Source organism: Bos grunniens, chromosome 17 (assembly GCF_055505025.1).
Source record: "Bos grunniens cultivar Pamir isolate PY7600 chromosome 17, Bosgru_T2T1.0, whole genome shotgun sequence".
Lineage (NCBI taxonomy): Eukaryota > Metazoa > Chordata > Mammalia > Artiodactyla > Bovidae > Bos > Bos grunniens.
This window is the reverse complement of record NC_141181.1, coordinates 71,733,666-71,747,446: the sequence shown is the minus strand read 5'-3', so window position 1 is coordinate 71,747,446 and position 13,781 is coordinate 71,733,666. Positions and strand designations below refer to the sequence as shown.

Here is a 13,781-nt window from a genome sequence, read left to right as displayed (position 1 = left end):
CCGGACCAGGAGGGAATTCTGGCGTGGACCTCAGCCTCCGCTCAGCCCCAAAGTTTGAAATAAGTCCTGCCGACCTTCTTACTACCTCCGTCCAAATGTCCCTGGGAAGTGGCTTTTCTAGGGACAGGTGCGTGCAGTGAGCACACTGCTTCCCAAGGGTGAGTGGACCAGGAGGCCGAGAGGGAGGCCGGCCCATGAGGAGGCTCTCCCGTGCTGAAGGGCTCCAGGTGCCCACGGACAGACGGCAGGGCGTGCGGAGGGCCCACCGAGCGCCTTGACTCCTGCTCCTCGTTGATGAGCTTTTGTGATGAAAGGCGAACCCTCGTCAGGCTGAAGGCGGCCCTGAAAGCCAATAACACCACACGGATGAGTTTCAAGGGTCACAGCGGTGAGCTCAAAGTTGCCTGATTGGATGGGAGCAGCACCTCCGTGACCCTAATAAGTGTCCACCGCAGATAGCCCCGAGAGGCGGTGGGAGGTGTGATGGAATTGGGGGCATGCTGCACAGGGCCAAGCCCTGGACACAGTGCCCTCCTTCCCTGCAGGAGAAACGGGCCAGCCCTTGGCCAGAATCACCTGTCTGCGTGCAGTGGCAGCCTCCGAATCAGAAAGCACTGTGTCCTTCGTGCGGGGTCCATTGTGGTGGGGGCACTGCTCTGCCCAGCCCAGGGACGGGCCCAGGAGGCCGTCAGGTGGTGCTGAGGTGCGGTCACCAGCCTTGTCCCAGTGGGCCCATCAGGGTGGACAGGCTCTCGCCTTGTGCCTCAATGTGAGTGACCTGGACAGTCTGACAGTCTGGGTGGCAGAGCGGGTAAAAGCACAGCAAAGCTTACCAGGTGGAGGACTGGCCTGGGCTTCTAGCCCCTGAGCGGAGGGCCCACGCCCACTTCCAGTTCGGGGCTGTGCGGCTTTGGGTGAACAGCTTGGCCCCAAGTGGACCTGTCAGATTTCAGCTCAGTCGTCCCACCAGCGAACAAGACCCCGGTGTTTGGTGGAGCTGGAGGTCACCGTGGGGCCAGTGGTTTTGCTTTGGTGGGAGGACCAGTGATCTAAGTCCCCAGAGGATCAGCAGCCTGTGTGTTGACCCGTCTGCTTGCTTGCTCAGTTGCCCCACGGCACTTGGGATCTTAAAAGTTTCCTGACCAAACCTGCGGGCCCCGCATCAGAAGGTGGGTTCTCAACCACTGGGCCACCAGGCAAGTCCTGAGTGATGACCTCAGGATACTGTATCAGGGCTTACCCAAAGGTCAGCATCATTCAGGGAAGACCAGGGTTCCACAGAAACAAACTGTGTGGCAAAGCAGTTTGGGGAGCCCCTGAGTGAATGGGGTCTCCACGCTATAGGATCAGAGCCTTTTCTGCACCTCCTAACTGCCTGGGCGGGGGCCACACACGCCTTGCTAGCCGAGCTGGCCTGGTCACAGCACCGTCATACAGATAGAGCTTCGCACCTTTGGCTCTCAGCACAGGGCTTTAGAGATGACGGTTTCTGGAAGGTTCCCCGCTCTGGTCTCCCAGATCCCCAGTGATCCTTCATGCTCGGTTTCGAGCTCTCCCCCGCTTGGCACCTCCAGTCACATCCTGAGAACGCCCGGGCGGCCGGTGGCCAGCACACCTACACGTGCGCTTGGGAGCGGCCGTCCCAAGGAGACCAGGATCACAGAGGCGGGCCGGGGGCTGCCAGTGTCTTGCAGTGAGGATCATGTTTATTGAGAATGGCTCATTACAAACAAGAGAACACGTATAAAAATCCCTGTGATGCGTAAGATCCCTTTTGCCCCTAGGTGGCTGGGGAGACAACCAGTGGCCCAGGGCGCCCCCTCCAAGTGCAGCCAAGGGGTCACGGCACCACGTGACGAGTCCTGCTGTCTCCAGCCCCGTTTTAATGATTTGTGTGTGAACAGGACACAACAGGGTGAGGTTTGTCTCCGAGACCCGCTCTAGGCGGGTGGCAGCGGCCCCGCGACCAGGCAGCTCCTGTGAACCTTCCAGACGGGTGCCTTCTAACCTGCAGCTTGCCCCGAGAGGCTTGCTCCTCCGACCTGGGGACAGTGTCTCTGATGGACGAAGGCACCGTGGACACTGTCTGTGGAGGCTGCTCCCTGGGCAGCCCCTACCAGCCCAAGTACTGGGCCTCACCAGAGGGCGGCCGCCCCTTCCTGTTGCTGTCTCCCTGGACGCCGCCACGCTCGCTGGGGTCACCCGGGCCTCCCGGGGCACCCAGCCCGCAGCTGCCCCGTGTGGCCCTCCGGGCGTGGGAACCAGGGCTCGGGGGTCTCAGGCCACCCAGGGTTAAGGCAACGGGACCAGACGGGCCCGCAGGCAGCGCTAGCCTTTGAACCCAGGGCGGCTGCCTGGCCAGAAGCGCCTGCCTCTCGGTCAAGGCTGTTGGGTCGAGGAGCTGTACGGCTGGGTGGTCTGTAGCCTGGGAAAGTGGCAGCAACCACCGCCCCAGCATCAGGCGTCCAGCAGCGACGACCAAGACTTAGGTGCTGTGGCTGACGGGGGCGTCCCGGCCCCCCTGGCCAGAGGTAACCCGGGGCAGGGGCAGGAGGTGTCCCAGCCCCTTTTGGGAATGGCCCATTTCCCTTTTTTCTCCAGGGGCGCAGACCCAGGTTCAAGACGCAGCCCCACCTCTGTCCTGAGTCAGGTTCTGGCTGTGGCGCGAGGCCAGCCTGCCTGCGGCCCCGGGTCCCCTTGGCTTTGGAAGAGACCCTGGCCTGGCTTATCTGCCTGTGAAGAGAGGTGTCCGTGGTTCCAAAGTACCTGTGACCCCACTATTATTGTCTTGCTTGAGGCTGAGTCTCACCCCACCAAAAGTGAAAACTTCAATCTCAAAAAAACACCCTCCCCCGGCTAAAAAAAAAAAGACTTAAATCACACACACACACACACACCTCTGGCTGAAAAAGGAAGGAGCAGGAAGCTGCTCTAGTCCATGCGGGGGTCCGCGCTGTGCAATCCTGGGTTAGGGTTACTCCCTCTGCCGACAGAGACCACCTGGCCTTCTGTGCAGAGGGCCAGGTGTGAGCACTGGGCTGGGGGGAGGCGACAGGCTGCCCCCGGCCGCGATCGGGTGTGCAGGCCCAGGGCCCCAGCACCCAACCCTGAGACATGGGGCTGCCCGCACTGAGGCAGGAGGCGCTGTGGCGGGGGCAGGGAGCGTGTTTGGGGCCCAGGCCGCTGGCCCTGGCCCTCGGGTTGCCACCGGGTGCCAGGGTCCCGCCCACAGCCCAGGTGTCCGCTCCAAGGAAGGCCGCAGGGGCCTGAGGCCTTTCTACCTGAGGTCCAGCCCTCCCCAGGGGCCTGGCCACCAGCTGCGGGGACTGGGCCCCCCGGGCGGGGGTGGGGGAAGGGGGCAGCGGGCCCAGAGCGCCTGCCTTCCGACCAGACCCCAGGGAGGCTGGAGCTGACACAGCCCCAGGGCCCAGGGTGGCTACTCCACACACAGCCCCGCGGCTCTCGGGGCTGGGTCGGGTCCCGGGTCTGCAGGGAGGTGGGCTCTTGCGCCCCCGTCTGCCCTGAGTCCGGCTTGCAGGCACCAGGGAGCCCGAGGGGCAGACGTGCCCTGAGCGCAGCGGGAGCCGGCCTCGGCCTCGGGCCCGGAGGACGACGTCAACAGCCAGCAGGGACGCGGCGCCTCGCCCGACCCCGGGCCTGGGCCAGCGCCTCTGGAGTGGCCTCTGGGGGCAGGGCAGCGCACAGCGGGCCCGCCGTCAGCTGTCCGCGTAGACAAAGAGGATGTCCTCGTCTGTGCCGTAGCTGGTCCTGGCCTCCTCGAAGTTGCTGATGCTGGCGCTGCACATTCCTGCTGCGGCAGGAGGACGGGGAGGTCAGCAAGGGGCGTCCCAGCTGCCCCCCACCACGCGGGACGCCCTCCCTGCAGCCGCTGTGGCCCCTGTGAGCCTGTCCTCTGCGCTTTCTGTGACTCAGCAGGAGAAAGGGTTAGAGAGGGGACTCGCTGGGGGCTGCAGGGCTGTCTGCGCCAGGCAGGTGGTCCCTCCCTGTCCCTGGGGCCGTGGGGAGTCTGGGCAGGGGGTGGGTGGCGACCAGGGCCAGGGCCGGGCAGACTTTACTTTTTTCTTTCGGCCACTCTGCGCAGCGTGTGGCCTCTTAGTCCCCTGACCAAGGTCCCCCGACCTCCCTTTCTAGCACGGAGGGCTGGCCTGGGGGCTGGGGGTGGTGGGAACTGCAGCCCTGGGCTGGGCCCTGGGTGGGGGCAGAGGGCGGGCTTGGTGATGGCCCGGGGCTGGGGGGTAGGGGCCCCGGGGAGAAGGCGGTGTGGCCCGCCCGCCCCACTCACGATCGGCGTAGGCCGGGTTGTTGTAGAAGACGCAGCCGGCAGCCCGGCTGTAGCCGCGCAGCACAATGAAGTGGCCCTGGTAGTCGGGGGAGCGGCAGAAGCAGCGGGGCCCGCTGGGTGTGAAGCAGCAGTACTTGGGGGGGCTGGAGCAGAGGTCGCAGCGCAGCACGCCCGAGTTCACCAGCACGATAGCCACGTGGCCCTGCGCCAGGTGGGCCTGGATGTCCTGCACGCTCACCCTGCTGCAGGGCGGATGGGGTCAGTGCGCCGCCGGGCCTGGGCCCTCACCCTGCTGCAGGGCGCACGCGGTCAGCGCGCCGCCGGGCCCCAGGCCTTCCCCGGACCCCCGCGGGGCCCCGGCCTGCCCCGTGTTCCAGGTGGGCCTGGATGTCCTGCACGCTCACCCTACTGCAGGGCGGACGCGGTCAGTGCGCCGCCGGGCCCGGCCCCTCACCCTGCTGCAGGGCGCACGGGGTCAGCGCACCGCCGGGCCCCAGGCCCTCCCCGGACCCCCGCCGGGCCCCGGCCTGCCCCGTGTTCCAGGTGGGCCTGGATGTCCTGCATGCTCACCCTGCTGCAGGGCGCACGGGGTCAGCGCACCGCCGGGCCCTAGGCCCTCCCCGGACCCCCGCCGGGCCCCGGCCTGCCCGGTGTTCCAGGTGGGCCTGGATGTCCTGCATGCTCACCCTGCTGCAGGGCACGCACGGGGTCAGCAGCGCCGCTGGGCCCCCCACCGGGCCCCGGCCCCTTCCTAACCCTAACCCTAACCCTAACCCCCGCCGGGCTCCGGCCTGCCCCTTGTCCCAGAGCCCGGGCCACGCCTCGCGTCCGCCCTGAGCTCCATGTGGGGGGTGCCCACCTGCTTCGTCATGGTGGCCGGGGCTCAGCGGGGGACCAAGCATGGATGGGGGGTGCCCAGGACACACTGGGCCCACAGGCCCTTCACAGGGTGATCGTACAACTCCAGACCTGCCCCCCCACTGCCCTGGTCTTTTACCCTAAAGGCTGCATTAGTAACATAAACGGGTGGTTTAATTTACTTCCCCGAATTGGAACCAAGCAAGGAGGTATTTCTCTTTCTGTTTGAGGCTCCTTGTGGCAGAAGGGGCTGCCAGGAAGGACTAGTTGGCAGCACCTGCAGGGGAACCCCAGGTCAGCCGGCTGTTCCAGACTCCTAGGCCCCGGCCCCTCTGAGGCCCCCGGGAGGAGGAAAGTCCAAGACAGACCCGAGGAGGGAGGGCTGGGGGGATTCCCCAGGGCCCGGGCCCCACCGTCTTCACCGGTGGGTAGGGGCCAACGCCCAGCCACACTGAGCCCTCCTTCCTTCCAGGCCCCTCGGGGGTGCGTGTGGGCACCTGGTGGCCGGGCCCAGCTCCAGCCCCACCGAGTCACAGAGCAGCCTGGTCTGATGCTGTGGCCCAGGGAAGTGTGCCATTTTTCCACCGGGTCTCTGAGACGAAGCAGCTGGCTCAACTCCCAGCAGAAGGTATGACCCTGAGGGGCACTTCAGCCACCAGGAAGCCTGGGGTGGGGGTTCCGGGTGCGGGTCAGTGCATGGCTGGGCCACTGGGGTGACCGTGGCGCTCACCACTGCGGGGGAGGCGGGAATGGCCACGCAGCTGGTCAGATGCCACGGAGCTAACACCGGCTACCTCACCCTCCAACACGCGCTCACGTGGCCTGGGGACACGTGGAGAACTTTTCCCTGTGCCCAGAGGGCTGTGTGCCTGGGTCAGGTGATTGTGAAGACAGAAATCCGGGAGGACGGGAGACCCAGGGAGAGACCAGCCCAGGTCTGAGAGCCGGACGCCTGCTGGGCACAGTGCCCACAGCAGGCTGGGGAGGAAGCTGCTTGCGTCTGGGCAAGTCTCCCCCGCCCCGTGTGGAGAAGAGGGAGACCTATTAAGGTCAGGCAGCCGGGAGGAGGTCTGGCCAGGCCTCCCTGACAGCTGACACCCAGGCCGTCCCTGCCAGCCTCTCGCCGTGCCAGCGTGCTCCCCAGGCCGTCACCCGCCACTAGGGTCCCTGTGCTCTGCCCCAAGGCCAGCACTCCCCGAGCAGCCCGAGGGATGGCTCAGATCTGTCCTGCTCACCTGTCCCTCTTTCCCCCGGCTCAGGAGCCACCCCAGGTCAGAGTTTTGTGTAGACTAGGTCACGTAGCCCCCAACCTGTTCCCATTTTATGGATGGAAACACTAAGGCTCAGGGGTCGGGGGCAGGGACAAGTCAGTGCCCACAGCCGGCAGGGCGGGAAAGCTCAGGTCTGCCCCTTCCCAAGGGAGGCCGCCCCCCCCCAGCCCCGGGGCAGCAGGTGCACGAGGAAGGGGGTGGGGGAGACGCACGCACTCACCACTTCTCCACCAGCACCTTGCAGGTCTTGGCTTGTGCAAAGAGCTGGTTCACCCGGGTCTCCTCTGTGTCAAAGTGCTTCCTGTAAAAGGACTGTGAAGGCAGAGCAGCTGCAGAGGCTGCCCACCCCGGCTGTCCGCACACCCGCCCCCCAGGGAGGACGTAAACAGCACGGGGGTCGGGAGTGGACATGGGCCCGGCCCGTGGGCGGCAGAACCACCCGAGGCTGGCGAGGGTGCTCGGGAGATGGGCGGGCGGCAGGCTCGGGCCGGTACCCTGGGGGTGGGCGGGAGTCTGGACACCACCCACTCGGCTCAGCTGGCGCGTGTTAGCAAAGGACACGGTCTGTTTGGCGCAGGGGCCTTCGGGGGGCCAGGGGCCCCACGGGGCAGGCAGAAGAGACCCTGCTCTGGGCCTTTCCTCCACCTCAAGGCCACGCTGACCACACCAGATCCACCAGCCTTTCCCCCTGGCCTGGACGGCTCAAAGGAGAGCTAGGTAGACGGGCACTGGCCACGGGGTAGTGGCCCTGTCGCCCACGAGGCCGGCAGGCACTGTCTGCTCGGCCCAGGTGGGAGGCAGGCCTGGCTCTAAGGGCGGCAGGGTGCACTGGGGTCTCAGTGAGGCTTTGCCGGCATTCTGTTTTTGTTGTTGTTTGTTTGTGTGCTTTTTGTTTTTGTTTTTTGAGTTATTTTCTTGACCGTCCCACATGGCTTATGGGGTCTTAGTCTCCGGCCAGGGATGGAACCCGCGCCCTCTGGGTTGGAAGCACCGTGTCTGAGCCTTCCTTTTTTATAAAAATGAAAGACGGTAGACTTTTTTTCCTTCTAGAACACCAGAGACCCAACTTGGAGCTGGCTGTCCCTGTACGAAGGAAGAAAACTGGCCCGTGACGGCCCGAGGAAGACAGGTGCGGAGGCCGGGCCGGCTGGAGCCGCGACAAAGGGAAGGAGCATGAGTCGCGAGGGCACCTCCGCAAGTCAGCAGGTGCGTCCACGACAGGTGGGGGTGGGGGCGCCTGAGCTGCTGGGCCCCGGGGCCTGGTCCCACACCGGGAAGGCCGCGGCCGGCGCGCACCTGGCTCCTGTAGCCCTTGTCCACGCCCAGAGTCTGGGTGCAGAAGCGGTGTCGCACACCGAAGCGGCGCATCAGGTAGGCCAGGTCGATGGTCCAGATGCTCCTGGTGAGCCGCAGCTCCTGCAGGGCCTGCTCGAACTCAGCGTCGTCCAGCTGGCCCAGGTACCTGCAGGCACAGTGCCTGCTGAGCCTCGGGGCAGCCTCCCCCCGAGGGCCCGCCGTGTGAGCCTGTGCCCCCGGGAGGCTCCGCCCTGCGTCGTGAACTCCTAGGTCCTGACCGCACACTGCCCGGGGCCTCCCGGGCACCACGCAGGTCCCCGTCCGGGGCCTGGACTCTGCACCTGGCGTCTCTCACGGGCCGTGTGACTCTGGGCCAGTCGCCAGCCTCTCCAGCCTCGTCTCAGGACCATCTAAGTGCTGGGAGCACACCTCATCCCTAGTCCCCTGAGCGTTAGGCACAAACACCTATCTTGCCTGGACTTCCAGGAAGGGGCGCAGGAGGCTGCCCTGCCCAGTGACCCCGTCTGCCGAGAGTCCGAGGTCAGGGGGCTGCAGGAGGGCCCCGCATCTCGGCCGTGGGGGTCAGTCTGTGGGGCAGGCCTGGGCACATGTGACTTCCTGGCCGTTCCAGACTCTGGGCATCCTCCGGAGGCAGAGCTGGGGCCTGGTCCACCGCCGCGGGCTTCCACAGGTGGGGTGGAGCCTGGGTAGATGCTGGGCCTCCCCCAAGCCCCAGCTGGAGACAGCCGCCTGGACAACGAATCCCGCCCGGGGCTCTCCCCGTGCACCCCCACACCCCCATCAGGGCTGGCCCGGCGCACTCACCGGAGCACCATTCTGGAGCAGGCCAGGCCGCAGTCCCAATGGTAGAGCTGCTGGATGATGGGCACCGGCAGTTGCACGAAGTCCCCTGCATGGGAGGAGCGCAGGGGTCACGGGCGGGAGGAGCGCGGTGGGGGGGTCACGGGCAGGAGGAGCAGGGGGGTCACGGGCGGGTGGAGCACGGTGGGGGGGTCACGAGCGGGAGGAACAGGGGGGATCACGGTGGGTGGAGCGGGGGGTCATGGGCGGGAGGAGTGGGGGGTCACGGGCGGGAGGAGCGTGGTGGGGGGGGTCACAGGCAGGAGCACAGGGGTCACGGGTGGGAGGAGCGCGGGCAGGTCACGGGTGGCAGGGGCATGGGGGGGTCACGGACCCTCAGCGCAGTGCCTGCCCGCCACCCCACTCCCACTGGAGCCGCCGTCACCAGCGCCTGCTGAGGTCCCAAGGGGCCACTCGAGGACGGTCTACGGCCTTACCGGTCCCTCAACCCATTCTCCTCGCCACAGCGGCGGTCTCCCCAAAACGCCGGTCTGAGCAGGTCAGCCCTATGCACAGGCCTCCGGTGGGGTGGCTCCCACACCCCTTAGGACAAGGCCTGCGTGGCTACCGCCCCGGGGCCCACTGCTGCCCAGCCTCCCCTCGCCCTCCCCAGGCTGGAGCCTTCACAGGCCCCTGGGCCTTTACATACCCGCTCCCTCCTGCCTAGACTGGCTCAGCCTCCCAGGCCACGGAGTCAAGTCCTGTCTGCAGACATCACTTCTCCACAACGCTGCCCCCATGGTGCACGGCGCCCCCACCCCGGGCACCATGCCCCCCCGTGGCCCCTCTCTGGAGCCCCTCTGTGGCGGGGGGCTCCCGGAGGCATTCGGCAGACGCTCCTGTCTCAATTCCCAAGGCCACTGACTCCACAGCCCCCAGGGTTTCAAGGAGGGGGCGGTCACACATCAGCCAGGGCCGGCTACCTGGGGCGGAGCAGCCAGGGCCTGGCCTGGGCGCTCCAGCTTGGGCTCTCCCACTGGCTTGGGCCTCTGACTTTCACCTGTGGGCTGGGTCTGGCCATCCCTCAAGTGGGGACTTTGGTCTGATTTCCCTTTTGGTCAACAAACATTGCCCCAGAGCCCCATGAGTGCCCAGCCTGCGGACTGGCGACTCGGTGGGGAGTGCCTGGGCGGACAGCACACACGGGCGGCGGAGGAAAACTAGGGGCCAGGCCGGGGACCGTGCGGGACGCGCCTTAAGACCGGAGAGCGGGGCCATGGCAGGCCCCTGTCCCGTGGCCTGGGGGGCCCTCCTGCCCTGGGGGTCCCGGGAATCTGCATGGAGCTCAGAGCTAAAGAACCGGCCGTGACACTCTCCTCGTTCAGGACGCCCTTTCGACTGCTGTGGTCTCCCCACCTCTGAGGTCTCCAGGCAACGCTCCTGAACTCACAACCGGCCCGCGCAAAGCTGACCCCCAGCACCCTTCCCCACCCCACCCCCACGTGCACCAACCCGCAGGGCGCCCGGGAGCCCTGTGGTGCATCCTGGCCTTGTGACCTGTGACCTCCTGTAGCCTGCAGGGGTCCCAAGCTCCTGCTCTCCCGTCCACACCCTCCCCTGCCCTCAAGGCCTGGCTCAGAGGCCAGCACCTCCCAGGCCTCCCGGGACGGCAGGCTGGCCGTGCCCCCTCGTTCATTGGCACTCCGCTGGCCCGGGCCCCCATGTGGACCCCTTCCCTGCTGGACTGTCCACGCCCTCTCCGGAGCAGGGCTCAGGACTGTGCCTTGGCTGCACTGCCGTGGCCTCTCTCCTCTCCCGCCTCACCCACAAGGCCCGCAGAAAGCAGGGAGGCACGGCTGAGTGCGAGCCGCTTGCTGGCCAGCCGCTGGCCCCTGGCAAGATTGTCCCCGGGGCCCCTGCATGGGTGCTGCCGGGAGCCCCGTCTTCCATCTGGCTGGGGCCTGGGGCGCTGAGACCAGTCGGGGTTCAGGCTTCGCTCTCTCCTTCCCCTGGCCCCAGGAGGCCCCAAAAGGAACCCAGGCCACCTCTCTGGGCCTTTCAACATCCGCCTCCGCCCACTGCCACGGACTTGGCCCCGTGGGCCCCAACCTGTCCGACTTCTGCCTGTCCCCCGCCCCCCCAGTCCCTCTCCGGCTTTGGTCCACAGCAGCCGCAGGGGTCCCTCCACAGTCTTCCATGGCCCTCAGGAGCCAGTTCTTACCCCTTACAAAGCCTTCCCGGGCCTGCCCCCCTCGCCCCGGGGGAGCTCTCTCACCCTCGGGACTCAAGCCTGCCCCTTTTTGTCACTCAGGTCCTGGCTCCAAGTCCCCCCGCCTGTGAGAGGTGTTTACTGACTGTGCTTTTGGGGGCAGGGGCTGCTCCACAGTGTCTCCTTCACAGTACTGGGCAAAAATGACAAAAACACACAAAAAGCCTGCCTGTCGCCCCGCTGGACTGTAAGCGGCCCCAGGGCAGAGAATCGGCTCGCCGTACTCGCTGTGGTTCCAGTGCCTGCTGTCTGATGCAGCAGTGACTCCAGAAACTGCTGCTGGAAAGAAAGGAACTCCCGAGCGCCCACTACGGTGTGCCCTGGGCACACTAGGTCACGGACGAGCCCCGCCATCCAGGTGCTCACGTCCCAAAGCAATGCCCCGCCCCCGAAGGCTGAGCAGAGGCAGAGGCCTCCGCAGGCTGCTGGCCCCTGCGGCCTGCGTCCCGCCCTTCCAGAGCCCCTCCCAAAGCTACACACTGCCTTCTCGTTTTTCTCTCCACGGGCTGTTTACTCCCCAGCCTTGGCTCCTGCATATCCCTCCGTCCAGAAGGCTGTCTCCCATCTCTGAACATGCAAACGCGTCAGTCCCTTCCCCTCCATCTGGAGGACCGGAGCTGGTATCTGTCTGCCCGCTGGACCCGCGGGGAACTCCTCAGTGGCAGGCACGGAGCGTTTGCCTCCTCCCAGCCTGGAGACCTCGGCAGACAGGCTTCGGCGGTGAATGGAAGGCATTTTTGTTTTTTTTTTTCTTTCCCTTGAGCGGCCTGAGCCTCCGGGTCACCGCAGGACTCCCCTTCCCCCAGGCTTCCAGACTATGGTCCTCTGTCCACGGCTCCTCCTGACTCTGCGGCCGGGGCTTTGGCACTGGCTGGCTGGGCCACCTGTGGCCAGGCTCCGACTCTTGTCTGTGCCTCGCCCCCCCCCCCCCCCCCGCTGTAAAACGTGGCACCGCCCGCTGCTGGCTGGGGCCCTCGGGAACTCTGCCCCACCTCTTCTCGCCCTTATCTCTTACCCTTTGATCCTGCCCACACCCCTGAGGTGCCTGACCACCCGCCTGGGGCCACCCCCAATCCAGGCACAAGCAAGTCGGCCAACCCAATAAGGGCAGGCCTTCCAAGCCCCAAGCTGCTGCCAGGCACCTGGAGCCACAGCCCATCCCACCTGAGGGCCAGGGTCTGCCTGGAAGGGGCTGACCCGGCTTCAGCTGGCAGCTGTCCTCAAGAAGGAAGGCAGTTTCCTGGTCCTGAATACTTAAGCCCTGGGTCGGTTCATCTGCAAAAGTGCAGGTGACAACTGGAACCAGCTTCACCCAAGTCGTTATGAGGATTGACGAGGCCCTGCATGCAAACAACTCGGGCAGAGTGCCTGCTCAGAGAAAGCGCCCTGGAAATGAGTCATTACTCCACTCAGGCTCTTCCAGAAAGGCAAGTGTCTGGTCTAAGATCACAAAGTGAGACAACTGGAGGACGAGACAGCAAAGCCCGGGGACAGCCCTGGACCCAACTCCTTGCTGCAACTACAGTCGTGTCCCACGGATGCCTCAGGGCTGGGGTCTTCCCCGTGTGGGCCACTCACTCGTCAACTGTATGCCGCACAGGGGATGGGGAACCACTGCCCCCCCCCCCCACTCAGAAGAGCACACCGAGCCTGGCCACTGATTATCAGTCTGTGCCCTCCCGCCTCCCCCCGCCGCAGCAAAGGAACTCAGGCGCCTGGAAGGAGGAACTAGAGAAGGAAGACCCTGTAGCAAGACACCACGCAGGAGTCTGGGAGGCCAGGGGCAGGCGGCGGTCCCTCACTGCTCTGCGATCCCTCCCAGTTGCCTGCCCCTTCTAAGGCCTCAGTTTTCGGAGGGGAGACAGGGTCTCCTCAAAGCAGCTCTAAAGAGGACTTTTCCCTCCTGGGAAAGGTGACCCCTCCCCCCGCCCCGGCCGCTCAACCAGGACCCTCCTTCCCTCCATGACCGCAAGCGAGAGATGCCCAGGGGTGTCCCTGCTCCGGGAGTTATCAGGAAAACAAACAAACCCCAACTGACCGTGGCCGGCCCGGCGGGACCAGCCGGAGCGCACACCTGGCCAGGTTTCGCTCAGAGCTCAACAGCAGGGGCCGCGGCGGCGGTCGGCCCAAGGTCGCGCGGCTGGACCCTGCCCGGCGCTCGGGCTGGGTTCTCCCCCATACCCGATCCCCGGGGTGAGGGCTGCCCCCCACCGCTGATCCCCGATCCCCGGGGTCTTGCCCCGGGCCCACCCCGATCCCCGGGGTGAGGGCCGCCCCCCGATCCCCGGGGTCCTGCCCCGCGCCCACCGCGATCCCCGGGATGACGGAGGAACCACACTGACCGGGCTCGAGCGGCGGCCCCGCTGCCTCCGCGTCCACCTCCGTCCTCATGACCCGGGCGGCGCGGGGCTCCCATGGCCCCGGCCCGGCGCCGGCTGCAGCTCTGGCGTCGACTGGGGACGAGAGCGCGCGGCCCGCGCGCGCCGGCTTCCCGGGCCGCCAGCACCAGCGCCCCGGGGGGAGAAGGGGCGGGAGGCGGCTGCGGCCCCAAGCCCCGCCCCGGCCCGCCCCCGGCCCCCACGCCGGCCGCCCCCCGGCCCGCTCCTCCGGGTCCCCGCCTCCCCTGTCCGCACGCCGGGGGCACTCGCCTCGCTCAGGGCGCCCCTTCCCTGGCGCCGTCGGCTTCGCAGGCTTCCGCTGTGGGGGCAGGTCCCGGCCCCGGGCCTCCGCGCCCGCCGCCCCCGCCGCCCGCCTCGCCGTCCAGCCCGCGTCTGGCGTCGGGTGCTGGGGAGCGCGAGTCCCCCTCGGCCCGGGCCGGCCCGAGGGTCGCTGTTTCCGGCGGCACCTGGGTCCGGTCATCCGCCCCGCTCTTCCCCGGGCCCGGAACTATTGTACCCGAGCTCGGGTTCCCCAGCCGGCGCGAGAAGGATGAACGCGAAGGCGAAAGACCCCGCCCGCCGCCACTCGGGAAAAGGAAGGGGGC

The 13,781-nt window shown here is 66.9% G+C and overlaps 1 protein-coding gene and 1 long non-coding RNA gene across 14 annotated transcripts; one reads left to right on the top strand and one right to left on the bottom strand.

Annotated features, from left to right (window-relative positions):
- Positions 1-1,688: 1,688 nt before the first annotated feature.
- On the bottom strand, positions 1,689-13,771 carry GUCD1 (guanylyl cyclase domain containing 1). Of its 13 annotated transcripts, none has more exons than XR_015144071.1 (6): positions 13,141-13,305; positions 8,554-8,638; positions 7,729-7,894; positions 6,653-6,744; positions 4,304-4,595; positions 1,689-3,808 (listed from the first exon to the last, which is right to left on the bottom strand). XR_015144071.1 is itself a non-coding variant. In XM_086346097.1 (6 exons), exons 1-6 carry the CDS (start codon positions 13,655-13,657, stop codon positions 3,717-3,719), a joined length of 888 nt encoding a protein of 295 aa, XP_086202223.1. In that variant the 5' UTR covers positions 13,658-13,767; the 3' UTR covers positions 1,689-3,716. The 13 variants fall into 13 exon arrangements, 12 of the variants coding, with proteins under 12 accessions (XP_086202223.1, XP_086202224.1, XP_086202221.1 ...); XM_086346097.1 differs by lacking the exon at positions 13,141-13,305 and adding an exon at positions 13,447-13,767 and having other exon boundaries at positions 1,689-3,811; positions 4,304-4,542; XM_086346098.1 differs by lacking the exon at positions 13,141-13,305 and adding an exon at positions 13,447-13,760 and having other exon boundaries at positions 4,304-4,542.
- Positions 5,634-7,524, top strand: LOC147355866 (uncharacterized). The gene is made up of 2 exons (XR_015144074.1): positions 5,634-5,789; positions 7,483-7,524. It is a non-coding gene; the product is annotated as an uncharacterized LOC147355866 (long non-coding RNA).
- Positions 13,772-13,781: the final 10 nt, after the last annotated feature.